The sequence below is a fragment of the Petaurus breviceps genome, unplaced genomic scaffold (assembly GCF_028583685.1).
Source record: "Petaurus breviceps papuanus isolate PSGF00001 unplaced genomic scaffold, PetGlider_PUasm1.0 90734, whole genome shotgun sequence".
NCBI classification, from domain to species: Eukaryota; Metazoa; Chordata; class Mammalia; order Diprotodontia; family Petauridae; genus Petaurus; species Petaurus breviceps.
In genome coordinates, this window is record NW_027187327.1 from 4470443 (window position 1) to 4485365 (window position 14923).

Consider the following 14923-nt stretch of genomic DNA (forward strand, 5'->3'; position numbering starts at 1 on the left):
TAGGAAAATTCAATCCTCTCCTCTCTCAAAAAAATACCCCTAAATTGTTAGGTCTAGGTCATGTACACAGTAAAGTCAAAGGCAAAGACTCTTGTTTTTAATTTTTGTGGTCCCAGCCGCTAGCAAAAGGTACTTTATGAATGCTTTATTGAATTGGATCCTAGCTACAAATGTTACATACTCAAATTCCTTGAGTACAGCATATAAATACTACATACACACACACACACACAATTAAACTTCTATATGCCTGGCATTGTGCAAAGTATTGAGGATATAGACATAAAATAGACCTTGTTCTCAAGGAGCTTTATGGAATTGGGTAGACAAGATGCAAACTTATGTACAAGCCATAGCTTAGAAGAACAGAATAAATTGTGAATCATCAAGAGAGAGAAGACTGGAAAGGCTTCTCACAGAAAGTGGGATTTTAGCTGTAACTTGAAGCCAGGAAACAGAGATGGAGAGAGCATTCCATAAAAGAGAAACAAAAACTTATTTTAAATTGGCATCTAGTTCCTAACTTGGGGCCCATCAAATTAAGAATTTTTTTTCCCCCAGAATAAATGGTTTCCTCCATTATCTCATGCATTTTATTTCATGCATTTAAAAATATTCCAGGGAAGAACAAAGGCTTCACCAGATTGCCAAGGGAGTCCCATGACGTAAAAACAAAAACAAAAAACCCCTGCAAAACAAATAAAACGTGGATGGCATTCTTAGACGACTATTTTTATTTAAGCTTCTCAGCCTATTCTAAGAAGATCCCGGGAAGCGGTGGACTTCTTCCAACGACTGAAAAATCTGACCCCAGGAAAATGGAATCATCCTGTGGAAGGACCAAACTGCTAGGTGCCATCCATCTCCGATTCCAGTACCACAGATTTGGCCAATTTTTTGCTCCCATATCTCACCAATTACCTCCCCCTTCTACCCCCGACCCTTTCCCCCCTTCCGCCAGCCTTCCTCTACTCTGCTTCCTTTCCTCCTCCTCCTTCCCCTTCTCCCAGGGTCGTCTTTTTCCAAATTCCCCTCAACTCCCAGGAATTCGTGAGGGGGATTTCAAAGATAAGCACATTCAAAAACACCCACTCGACCCTAATTAAAGCGAAAACACGAAAGAGCCTGGTGAACATTCCCTGCACAGAAGCTCGCTAGGGGCAGCCAGCCAATGCTAGACCCTCACCCGCAATAGTCCCGCCCTCTCCGCATCATCCTCTAGGGTGGTAGCCAATAGGAAGGATAGGACGCTAGTACCACCCAATGAGTGTCGGAGAAGTGGCGCCATTGGCTGGAACTGTACCGCAGGGCAGTCTGGGCCACCCCTCCGTTACCCTGGAGCCCGAGTCGCTGCCCCAAGAGCCTCCGCCCCCGCCCTCGTCCCCGCCCCCGGCTCCGGGTTCAAATACAGCGCAACCTGGCAACCGCAGCCCATAGCCAGCCCCGCACCCTCCCGGGGAGGGACTCCCCCGCCGCCCTCGGGCGTCTGCCCATTGGTGGGCTGACGCAGAGATCTAGGGCTGGGAGGCTCCTCAGCGGAGAGGAAGGTGGAGAAGACCGGCCAGATTTGGTGAGGGAGGCCAGGGGACTAAGAAGACTCGGGGAATGGGGTGGGGGTGGGGATGGGTGGGCGTGTCTGTGGTTTTTTAAGGGGGAGGGGACGTCCAGAGCCACTAATGTAGAGAGAAGGCTGTGGCCTTGCAGATGGGGGTGGGGGGGTGGCCCTGCCAAAGTGGAGACCTGAGATCTTCCAGAGGGAGTGTGAGCCCCTCCTGAAGGAGAAAGGGGTATAAGGCCCTCTGGGTGGGGGAGGTAACTCCTGAGGGGGTCTTGGCCCTCGTGAAGGGGGTGAGTTAAGGCCTGGGAACTGATGGGCTCGTGAGGAGGGATGATTAGTAGGGGAAGGGTGGGGGCTGGAGAGCGACAGTGGAGAGCACAGCTCTGAAAGAATCCTGGAAGGGTTTGAATAATCTTGTCTCTGTCTCACCTATCCCCGTGACCTGCAGCAAGCCACCATCCTTCTTTGAGACTTGGTTTCCTCATCTGTAAAGTTTGTGTGTGTGTGTGTGTGTGTGTCTGTGAGGGGGAAGAACATTGAGTTTTTGAACTGTATGAGCCTTGTGGTTCCTTTCATCTCTTAACCTGTGATCCTATTAAAGTCCCTTTAATAAAGGGACTTTGGGACTGATAGTAGGATTGAAATAGAAGGTGGAAGTTAGGGCAACGGTCAGAGTGGAAAGGAAGTTTTTAGAGACGGTAAGGCTTTATTATTTATTTATTAATATATTATTTATTTATTATTTATTATTCAGAATATTGAGACCAATCAAAAAGCATATATTACGCGTCTCTTGTATTAGTATGCACTGTGCTGGAATATAGATATAAAGAAAGCACCACAGTGAGCCTTGGAGTTTTGTAGTCAGGAAGACTTGGATTCAAATTCGACTTTAGACCATTACTAGCTGTGTAACTCTGGGCAAATCTCTTCATCTTTCTAGGGACAGCTTGTTTCCTTATCAGTGAAATGAGAGATCAAGTGAATTAAGGAGATGGTAGAATTTGAAGGTTGTGCCCATCAGGAATACCTTGATGTGCTCTGAAAATTAGAGGATTCAAGATTCACTATAAAGTGAATTTATGGATTCTCTGCCCCCTCCTCTCCTCTCCCTTTTTTAGTTCTTGGATGCAGATGAATATAACGGAGGTGGAATCATGTGTTTTTGTGTGTAATTATGTGATGGTAACTTTAAAAAATAAAGTATGGAACTTCTTTGGAATTGAAATATTTTTTCAATCATAAAGCACATATTAAGTACCTTCTGTGTTGCCGGATGCTGTACTAAGAAAGAAAGCCTTTGTAACCTCTGCCCTCAAGGAGCCTACATTTTTACATTCTTTGTTTTGCTTCTGACCATTAAGAGGAATATTTAGGGACAGGATATTTAAGAGGAACAATTAAGTTTAGTACTGGAGAATGTGGGAACAGATTACTTTTTGAGAAGTTTTCAAGAACGGGAAATGATACAGAACTGGAGACAAATGCCAGTTTCACAAAGGGTTTAAGAAGATTCTTGCAATTATGGGTCATTTAACTTTTTTGAATCTGTTACCTCCTCCGTAAAATGGCATTATTTGCTCTAACCCTTTGAAAAATACTTTGTAAGTGTTAATAAATTATTTAATGTGCGCAATTATTCTTTGAAAATTGTAGAATTGATGAGCTGTTAGAAAGGGAAGAGCCAGCATTGGTTCATTGAAAATTATATTCTAATTTTCATTTCCTTTTTTCAGCAGTTACTAGATATAGTCTTCATAAATTTCAGCAAGCTTGTGATACCCTTATAGGCAAAATGAAAAGATAAGGAATGTTACATGATAGTATGGTTAGGTAGATTCTTTTCTGGTCAATTAACTGAAAGCAGTAGTATTAATGCATCTATATTGACTCCCTCCTTGGTGCTCTACTGATCAATATTTTGATGTTTAATTTAGATGAAGATGTCTGGGCATACATAATCAAACTTGTAGATGATCTTGAAACTAGGAGAGTAGCTAATGATTGGATGAAGTTGTTGAAAGCCCCAAAGATCTCATTTAGCTAGCATGTATCTACTCAGATGAAATTTTAGCAAAGAGGGGAAATCATAGATTTAAAACCAGAAGGGAGATAAATCTTTATAGATCATTTAGTCCAGAGGTGTCAGACTGGCTGCAAGCAGCCAGCAAAACTCCCTAATTAGTCTGAACCATATTAAAATGTCTTTGGGAAAAGCTTAACAAAATAAATAAATACAACATAGTGTCGATTTGTAATTTTCTAAGTCAGTATGCTGCCATCAGAGAGATCTATTTCTGTTTTAGTTTGACACTATTAATCTAATCCAGTCCCCTAATTTTATAGATAAAGAAACAGAAACACAGAAAAATGATAGAACTAAAGGTTGAATTAATTGGTAGAGATGGGATTTGAGTGTAGGCTCTGTCCCTACACACAGTCACTCAGTACTGTTTCCACTGTACCATGTTGTCTCATTAATTAAAGGGATAAATATAAATATGAACTTGTATTCAAAAGATTAACTGCACACAAGTATGGGGTAAGGGAACATGGTTTAAAAACAGCTCAGAAAGAACCTAGGATTTTAGTAGACTAAACAAGCAAATATCTGCCACAGTCAGGTACTGTTAGATCATATGTATATAAAGAAAAATGACTGTCTTGCCTCGGAGAGATTGCATTCTTTTTGGAAGAGGGGAAGAGGATGTGTGTACAGAGATAGCTACAATAAATACAGAAGTTTTGAATGGAGAGGAGGGAGAGCATTACAGGAACTATACAAAGGTACAGCAGATGCTGTATATTACATATGAGGAGTGGCAAGTAGTGCAGTTTGGCTGAAACATAGATTGTATGAGGAAAGGTGATGGATGTCTGGGTAGCGTGGAGTGAAACTTTGGGGGTGGATTTTCAAGGATTTTAAATGCCAAAGAGGAGATTTTTATCCCAGCGGCAGTATGGAGCCATGAAACTTACTGGACAGGGAAGTGGCATGGTTAGACTTATACTTTAGAAATACTGGTTTAACATCTTTGTAAAGGATTGGCTGGAGAAGGAAAAGATGGGAAGCAGGGAGGCTCATTAGGAAGCTATTGCAGTAGTCCCAAGTGAGAGCTGAAACCAAGCTTCTGATGGAGAGAGCAGTGATCTGGTAGCTAAAAAAAATTTTTTTGGCAGGGGGTTTGGTGGGGAGGGTGGGGTGAGGATAAAGTATCTCTAGCAAGAAAGATGACACTATTGTCTTCTTCCTTCAAAATGTGGACCAAGCTGCATTTGGAATATTATGTACAGTTCTAGGTACCACATCCTGAGAGGACACTAACAAGCTATTATCACATTTCAGAAGAGATATTGACCGAGGGTGGCAACTAGTATAGGGACCTTGAAATACTGAATGATAATGGCTTCATGTTTAGGCTGGAATGGTGAGGACTTAGGATATTTGAAAGGTTATCCTTGAAGGGTAGGATTTGTTAAGTTTGGGGCTGGGGGTAGAGCCAGAAACAATAGGTGAAAGTTATAGGGAGTTAGCTCCTGAGTCTGTAATAATTAAAAGTAAGCCTAAGGTGCTTACGTGACTAGTTGTCAGGCATATAGATAGGATTTCACTTTGTATGAAAGATTGTACTAGATGATCCCTGAGATCATTTGCAGTTATCATATTTTGTCTTTGTGAGGTCTAGTTTATATTGATAAGTATATAATGAGGACAGTCTGATTTAGAAAATTCCATCCAGTCTGGGTTTGGTGATATACCAAACCATACAACAAAGTGCGTGCACCCTTGGGACCTTTTAAAGAAGGGATGTGTGTTTTTAAAATTACATGAGGTATTGTCAGAGAGGTGATAGACTTTAGAGGTACATATGAGATATTCTTCAGATATCACATATATTAAATGTTTTGTTTCACAAAGCTGTTACAAAGGGAAAGGGGAGGAGTGTCAGTTAGAAGCGACAAATGCAAATTGTTTTCCATTCAGTCATTTTCAGTCATGTCGACTCTTTGTGATGCCATTTGGAGTTTTCTTGGCAAAGATACTGGAATGGTTTGCCACTTTCATTCTCCAGTTCATTTTACAGATGAGGAAACTGAGGCAAACAGGGTTAAGTGACTTGCCCAGGGTCAGGTACAAAAAGAAGCATAGAAAAAAATCCAGAAGAGGACAGAAACAGCAATTTTATTGTCTTGTTAAATTTTGTATTTGCTTTAAACAATTTCTAACAATTTCAGATGCAGTCTCTTGTTCTTTGTGTGTTTCAATAATTAAGTTCATAATAAAGAAAAAAAAATTTTAAAAGTCAAATGGGGGAATTGCAAGTTTGGGGTTTTTTTAGTAATAAAATGGGATTCAAGGTAATTTTAATTGTCTTTAATTTGTTCAGTGAAAAAAACATTCTCGGGTAGTGAGATGACGTGTAAGTGTTGGAGATAGATTATGATTCTAATTTCATATTTATCACATTAATATGGTGCTTTACAGTTTATACAATGTATTCCTCATAACCATCCTATGAGCTATATAGTGTATCTTTATTATCTCCCATCTTACATATAAGAAAACTGAGACTTAAAGAGGATAAGTGACTTGCCTAAGATGATACAACTTATAAGGCTCCAAGCCACTATTTGAATCCATTTCTCTTTATTCCAGTCCGGTGGTCTTCCTTCCACATTAAATGTGGTAAATATAGGTATTTGGGGGGAAATTATTTTTGGAAGGGAACGTACATGTTATTATCAGGCTATCTGTAATATATCTGACGTGAAGAATTGTGGGAGGGCCAAGATCAGATTAAATCTGTTTGGGGGTCAGTGATTATATTGTTTTTTAAGAGAATAGTGTTTTTAAACTAATTGCTTTGATAATGATCTGTTTAGGTTAATCTTTAACTTAGAATCAGATAATGGATGTTTGTGTGTATGTGTGTGTGTGTGTGTGTGTGTGTGTCTTTTATCTCCATGCAAGCTATAGAAAAAAATGAGATTTGGAATAAGAGTAAGATTGGAGGAATTTTTTTTTCCTTTCTTTTCATTAAAAAGACCATTATGCATAAAACACACTCAGGAAGCAATATTACTGTTTTAATATGAGTGGCCGTTCGTTACTTTCCAATATTCTGTCATTTAGTGCTAGGCAAATTTCATATTAGGATTTCTTTGTGCTGTTCATCTGTGTTATTACAATAACATTTATGTAAATTATTAGTTTATATTTGGATTCTTTAATAAAGTATTTATTCAAGTGTAGAATATTACATAGCAACTTCAAAACAATGAATTATCTATAATCCTCTATTACTATTGATATGCCAACCTGGAAAAATTTTCTCTATGAGGTCAAAAACAAAAGTACAGTAGAATTCTGGCAGCTCATTGTTACACAGAAAATGTGTGTGTGAAATGTTTGGTTGTCTGACTATTTCTGAGTTATCTTTTTAGGTAGGGGGAGATCAGAGACTAAACCCCATTAGTGTTACTGATTCTGTATTTTTAAGGAACAGTTCCTTAGTTAACTAAAAAGTTGTCTTGATTATAAGATTTTATTTTCCTAAAAAGCTGTCTTGTCTGACATAGGTCAACTTGTATCCCTTAAAACAGAAGTCTGTAGTTAAAACCAGATATGAAATGATAGTAGTCCTGTCTCAACACTAGAGTTATGATGGTAATGCTGTCTCTTAACACTACTGTTATAAAGGGGTTCTGCTTTATGGACAGTGATCAGACTATAACCAGACTGTATTCCAAAATTTCATTTGTTATATCCCAATCTCCCAGGCCAGTGTGAGCTTTTTGTTTTAGCACATTTTACTTGTACATGTATGATATTAGCATTTGATCACAAATTCTTTGTATGTTGGATTTTTAAAACCTTAACATTAATTTTTTAAATATTGCTCAAAGATCATAAAAAAGAAATCATTTGGTTTTGCTATTTCATTTGCCAGTGACTAAACTTACTGTGATTAATAAAAAAGAAATTATTGTAGTAAAAAAAAAAATCGTAGGGAGGGGTCAGCAATATCTTTTGTCATGTGCAACACTCATTTGTGTATTACTGACAGACCTTAAAAAATGGGTTAGGATTACATTTAAAAGAGAGAAAAAGACAATTAAAATTGGGGACTAAACAATGGATATAAAAGGAAAAAAAGATAACTGAGAGTGCCAACGAGGGATGATCTACCCAGACATAATGGAAATGCTATAATGACCTGAAAAGTTTCAAACTAGGGATTCCCCGTGAATTTTTTTTAATGTTTTCATAATTGTATTGTAAGTTTCTATGTAGACTACAGGAGAAAGGTAGAAAAAAGTTGACTTTCTTACTTTGTCCTTTTGGAATTTAAGAGAGGCTCCTGAAGCCCTTGTCAGTTCATTTGAATACTGCTGCCTTTTAAAAATAAAAAGTAGATAATTTTAGAAAATAAATAAACCAGAGTCTAATACTTTAAAAGTAAATAGTTTAGTCATGTTTGGTCATATTTTCTTTTCTCTAAAGTTATATTCCATCTTGATGTGAAAGTCCTTAAAGGTTGTACTAGTAGGATATAAGCTCTTGCATTTTATAGTAATCTAAAAAAGTTTTGATTATAGGCCCAATGAAAGGTTGAGTAGCTGTTGACCCTAGTACCAGCCATAGCTAATTTGGAAAATTTCATCACCAGATAAATTCTTTGGTCACAGTAACTCTTGAAGAGAAATTGTATATCAGTACATTCTAATAATGGCATAGATTTTTTAAGATAAAAATTTTTATATTAAGAATTTAAGTTGGATTTATCTTTCCAAAGGAACAGGGGTCTTATTCTTAATAGGTATTTTCAGTTGACTTAATATGAGATCACAATTGTAGAACTAGGTTGAAAATACTAGTTTTTTAGATACTCATAATTGTCACAAAATATAAGAAAATATTTTACTTTTATTTTTCCCTGTGGATTTTGTTTTTAAGGAAAGTTATCTTTCATAGAATTAATGTGAGTAATCTTTGCAGGGGAGGTAAGAAAAAAAATGAAACAAGGTACTCAAATTTCAAAAAACAATCCTTGAATTTAGTATTGCATGAATTTTTGACCAGTTATTTCTCATGTAAAAATGCTCAGTATAATTTTCAAAAACAAAATTATTTTAAAAGATTCTATATTTATATGATACTTGTAGCATACCATGTAAAAGATTTATAATAGCTATTTTTTGCTTTAGTGTCCAACCAGGACCGTGCTAGAACATGTCATATGTAACTGCTTCCTATATATTCAGATAAAATTAAGCATCTAATCATGGATAATGAATTTAAAAAACTCATTTTAAAAGTCTTTGGCAAGAGATATCCATTTCAACATGTATTTCAATATATATTTCAAAATATATTTGAGACTTTCCCCAGTTTGTTTCTTATACAAGCTATAGTATAAGTAATTGGTTATTATTATTAAAGCTCTTTGAAAACAAGTTATTGCTTTATATATACATATGTATAATATAATTTTATATAATATTATATGTAATAATATATATGTACTCCTAAAATTATGTATACATACATACACACACACAAAATCCACAGATGATTTTTTTTTAAAAGGTAACATTCTTAATCTTTTAAGTTTCAGAACAGTCAATGATCTGCATTGGTAGAGGGGATTCAGTATACCAATGAAATCAAAGGTCTGGACAAAAAACAAACAAAACACACACGCATGCAAACACACACACCAGATTAAAGAAAGTATGTATGTACAACTGTCTATGCTTGAGTCTGTCAGTTTGCTTTATATTTGTGGAATTTATCTGGATTCAAAGATGATTTAATGTAGAAATGAACTATGAATGAGGTTTTATTGCTGCTGATAGCATTTAAAGAAAATGTAGATGTAATTTGAATAATTTTTATACACAATATTTTCACCAATAAAAATTTAAGGTAGTGCATTTCTCATGTACACTGTTCTTATATGCCCAGAGGTTTAGAAAAATTTTTTTTGTAAATAGCTTTTTACACAATATGTTTGTGTTCTATTTTGATTGCTTATAATTACATTATTTATGTTTCAGTCCATTATGGTGCCTCTCATTATGCTAAGATTCATTGTACATGTTTAATATCCTAATATATAGACAGTTATCTCTTTACATAGGTGGACTATTCTGTAGACCTCTACCTAAAGAAGTTTTTACATAATGCAAATTTGCCCCTACCAACCCACTGAATTTAGCTTATATAACAAAGGCATACACCAAATTAAGACTTTACATAAGTAAAAAAATATACTAAAATGCAAACATATTAAATACTGTACCATGATAATAAATAGATTTATGAAATGAAAGGTAAAGTTAATGTTAGAGTATGTACACTACTGTACAGTAACATAGGTGTACAGTATGTTATCCCTTCCCCATCCTCTGCACCTAGCCTTTATCATTGGTGGTTGGGTGGACAACTTTTTTTTAATGAACCTATTGAGAAATATTTAGTGGCTCTCTTTTTCCTTGTGTATCCAACTATAGCAAGAAAAATTATCCTCAGTTAGCCTTTAACTGAGGATAATTTTAAATTTTAAATTTTGGAGTATTTGGATCCAACTTTTCAATATAAGAAAAAAATTTACTCAGTGATGAAATGCTTGTGCCAGTTGTTTAATTGTGAACTGTTTTGGTTTGACCTTGGATTCTGAAACTTTCCTTTCTTCTTCTGCAGTCTTTGCAGCTAGCAGTTCAATCATATTCTCATTCAGATTTCTTTCAGAATTTTTTTATGGCAAGTTGAATTTGTGTAATGTGAATTTATATGAAGTGAGAACTGTGTAATTGAGAATTCAAATTTTTTGCATAGCTCAAAATCAAAATAGCACAGAATGACAGGAAGTAGTGATGTACTTTGTTCCTTCCCCTAGTATTGTAAATCATTATGTATGAAATAATTTAGTTCATATTGTGAAATATACCCTATTTTCCCCATTTTTAAAAAATGTAAAGCAAAATATGGTTGTTTTTCCTTTAAAGCACTTTACTGGCATTAACTTTATAAAATCTATATAAAAAAGCCTTTGAAAGTATTCTGTTACTAATCATAAAGCTTTTTTTATTATAGAAAGGTTTTTCTATAGGAAAAAACTTTCTATTATTGAGTGATATTATTAATTGCTAATATGAAACTTGGACCATTTGAATATGAGAAAAATAGGAATTACAAAGAATGCAGTATTTTTTTTTTACCAGACTAGGAAGACTATTAAAATGTCCTTCCCTATTATCAGGGACACTTCTGGAGAAAAGGATCCGTGAAATTATGTGAATACAGACTATATGACAAAACAATGGGAGAAAGAGCAAGAAGCACAGATTTCTATCAAGACGGATACTCAGAACAAGAACAATATAGTGATACCTTTTGTTCAGATGATTTTGAAAATTCGTTTGCTTCTACCCTGTCATCAACCCAGAAGGCCTATTGTACTCCATCAATAAGGAAGAAAGGTACTAAGATACACAGTTCAGATAGTCAAGTATATCATCACCAAGGTAGGTGCAAGGTCTACTAAAAAAAAAAGTTTATTTTTATAAATTAATTTTCAAGAAAAGTTAGATAAAGGTTACTTTTTAAAGATGTCTGTGCATGAGGTTCATAGTTGGGGCTAGGAATAGGCAAGATAGGTACCTAAGGTACAACATCAAGTATGGCTAAGTGGGAATTCAATTTTAATATTATTTTGAACATGTGTATCTTTTTAGTGTTAACAAATTACAAATTTTTGCTAACAAATCTGGCAGGTAGGTATTTGTTTTGTGATAACCTAAGTTTAATGTCCTACAATTAGGATTCAATCTCTAGTAGGTAGTAATACATATGCAGAGCAATTTTCAATCCTTACCAAGGGCCCTTATGTAGCTTGCCTTAGGTCTAAGTTTGTACATATATTTGTCTTAACAGTGGGATTGTAGAAGTCTTTTGTAATCTGTTTTGGATTGAATATAATGCTGGTTTCAAGGTAGAGTGCTATGGCATTTCTAGAATAATATTTTATTCTATGCATACTAAAAAAAAATTAAACCAAACTTAGTATGTGCTTGCTGTTTTCCTGTAAATTCAAGCAAAAACCATATACAATGATTAGCTTCTATCCCTAATCCTTATACGTAACACATTTGTAGGCAGTAGGGTGGAACAGTGAGTGGGGATAATACTTCTTGCTGTCTCATTTTCTTTAGAGCCTGTGATTAGCTGCTAGGGGAGGGTTCAAACTAGTCAGATAAAGATACCGGCCTGCCACAAACGTAGAGGGGCATATAAGGGCTTGGAATTCAGCAGATATTTGCTAAGGACTTCCTGTGGACAGAGCAGTATGCTAGGTCATGTGGGATATAGAACATTTAAGTAAGACACTAGACTCATTGGAGCTTATAGCCTAATTATTGTGTCATTTCAGTTGTGTCCAACTCTTCATGACCCCATTTGGGGTTTTCTTGGCAAAGATTCTGGAGTGGTTTGCCAATTACTTTTCCAGCTCATTTTACAGATGAGGAACTGAGGCAGACAGGGTTAAGTGACTTGCCCAGGGTCACACAGCTAGTAAGTGTCTGAAGCCAGGTTTGAACTCAGAAAGATGTCTTCCTGCTTTCAAATCCAGTACTCTATCCGTTGTGCCACCTAGCTGCCCTACATTCTCAAGATGGATATAAAACACAGATAATATACAGGATAACAAATACATTCAAGAGCTACACAACAGGTGCTTTAATATGTGGTTGAGGTGGAGAAAAGTAATTTCAGATTGTGGGGTTGAGCAAGACCATTCCAGAGATCTCTTTTGACTTGAGTTTTAAAGGATGTATATAGTTAGTTGCTCATTTGTCAAAGAGTGAGAGACAGGCTGTTATAGTTGTAAGTACTAACATGAGTAAAGACACGAGTAGGCAGGAATGCATATGACATATAGTGAATCATCTGGTTTGGCTAAATTGTAGAGAATGTGACAAGAAAGGAAGTAGAGTACCAGATTGTAGAGTGTTTGAATGCTAGGTAAAGGAGTTTGAAGTAGGGATGCACTGAAGATTTAAGAAGTGCCAGGTTTGTAAAAAAGATTAATGCAGCTTCAGAATGAAGGATGGATTGTATTGGGAAGAACCAGGACCAGGAAGACTACTGTTATAGGACCAGCAGTGGTGATAAGAGCCTATACTAAGGTTGAGGCAGTGGGAATAGACAGAAGATATGGAGGTGGAACCAATAGGCCTTATTAATTTTGCCTGGAATTGGAGGAACACTAACATTTTGAACAAGGAATACTGGGTGGCACTGCTGAGAATGGTAGTACCACTAACAGTAGTAGTAATATTGTGGGGAATGGGGGAGGTGAAACAGGTTTACAATAAAATAAACTCAGTTTGGGGTAAAGAATTTTAGAACTAAATGGAACCTTGGAGGATACGTTGTATTTAAAGTGTTAGGAGGGGCACGTAGGTGGTATAGTGAATAGAGTACCGGCCCTGGAGTTAGGAGAACCTGAGTTCAAATATGACCTTAGATGCTTGAAACTTACTAGCTGTGTGACCCTGGGCAAGTCACTTAACTCCTATTGCCTTGACAAAAAAAGTTAGGATATCCAACACAAAAAGATATTCTGTAGAGAAACACAGGATGGGAGCTCAAGAGAAAGAAAGGGGTTGATTGGTTTACAAGTCATCTGTATAGAAATGATAGTTGAAGCAGTGAGAATAAGATTGACACTAATAAAAGGTGGCACATGCTTCCCATGTGCAGTACTCTTCCCACTACATGGCACTGCCTCTGATAAGAGAAAATGTTGCAGAAGGACAGAGCCTTGGGAATTACTGACTTTTAAAAGCCTGGAAGAAGATGGAGTATTTAGACAAGAGATTCGGAAGTATCTCTGAAACCCAGGGAGAAGGAAGACAGTACCTTTAGAAGGAAGAGTTGTCTACATGCTGCAAAGAGGTGAAATAGAAAGAGGACCAAAGAAAGTACTTTAGATCTGTTGCTTAAAAGTTTATTGCTCGGGGCGGCCAGGTAGCACAGCAAGTAAGAGCACCGGCTCCAGTGTTGAGAAGACCTGGAGATCGAATCCCGGGCTCAGACACTTAGCACCCACCCAGAAACACCTGGCCGTGTAACCTTGAGCAAGTTACTTAACCCCGATTGCTTTATTAAAAAAAAAAAAGTTTATTGCTCACCCTTGAGAGGGCAGTTTCAGGAGGGTAGTGGGGAGAGGAAGCCAGATTGCAAGGGCATGAAGGGAAATGAAAACTTGGCTCATTAAAGGAATTGCAGTAAAGAGAAAAAGAGGGGATAGGATGGTAACCAGATAGCATATATGGAATAAGGAGATGCTTTGAGTTTTTTTTTTTTTATATTGAGGAACATGGGTATAGGCAGATGGGAAGAAGCTGTTGAAAGAAAGAGAGATTAAAGATATATGAAAGAAAAAGGATAATTGTTGGTACAAAGCCCTGGACAAGATAGGCAGCAATAGGTGCTCATGCAGAAGGATTAGCTGTAATACTAATTATTCTTCCAGTGTGGCAAGATAGAATAGATGATAGTGCTGAGAAGTTTTGTGGAATAGAGGATGGAAAATGAGAGAATTCTCTTCAGGTGGTCTCAGTTTTAATAAAGTAGAAGGCTGTCATCTGCTATGAGGGTCAGGATTGCAGTTGGAGCATAAGAATAAATAATTTGAAACAGTTGTTGCAAGGAACAAGATAGTAAGAATAGAAAGTTTGTTAATGGCTTAGCTTAAGTTCAGCACCATAAATTTATTGTAGATCTTTATTTCATGATTTTTTTTTCCATCAGAGTTCATTAAATAAATCTGTCCAGGAGTAAAAAATGAATATGTCTGAAATAACAAGTATGAGGGCATTTAGAGTGGTGGGTTAGTGAAATATTTAAGGTAATGGATTATATACATAAAGCTAGATATGGAGAAAAGGCAGTGGAAGAGATAGAATGGGAGAATGGCAGTTGAGCACAATAGATTATAAGGGAGGTTGAGATTAGGTTTAGGGTGAGTGCATTGGGAGAGTTGGAAGGATAGGAGACTATGGTTGGTGAGTAGCATTTCAAAATATAGGATTTTTAGCACAATGGAAAGCCAGGTTTCAGTGAAAAGAGAAGAGGTTAAAGGATTATTGGTTGAAAAGTTTTAAGAAGGGGCGGCCAGGTAGCACAGCGAGTAAGAGCACCGGCTCCAGTGTTGAGAAGACCTGGAGATTGAATCCCGGGCTCAGACACTTAGCACCCACCCAGAAACACCTGGCCGTGTAACCTTGAGCAAGTTACTTAACCCCAATTGCTTAGGGACGGCCAGGTGGCTCAGCGAGTAAGAGCACGGGCTC

At 36.8% G+C, this 14923-nt stretch overlaps 1 protein-coding gene across 4 annotated transcripts in view; it reads left to right on the forward strand.

The window, feature by feature from the left end:
- The first annotated feature begins 1311 nt into the window (after positions 1-1311).
- LCA5 (lebercilin LCA5) overlaps positions 1312-14923 on the forward strand; it is a 49057-nt gene continuing 35445 nt past the window's right edge. For 2 of the 4 annotated variants that reach the window (XM_069066970.1, XM_069066971.1), the window contains exons 1-2: positions 1312-1570; positions 10825-11089. In XM_069066970.1, the coding sequence (XP_068923071.1) occupies positions 10885-11089 (205 nt within the window). In that variant the 5' untranslated portion in view covers positions 1312-1570; positions 10825-10884. Of the gene's footprint in view, positions 1571-1704; positions 1849-10824; positions 11090-14923 lie in introns of those variants that run through there. The other 2 variants (XM_069066972.1, XM_069066973.1) reach the window with 2 other exon arrangements.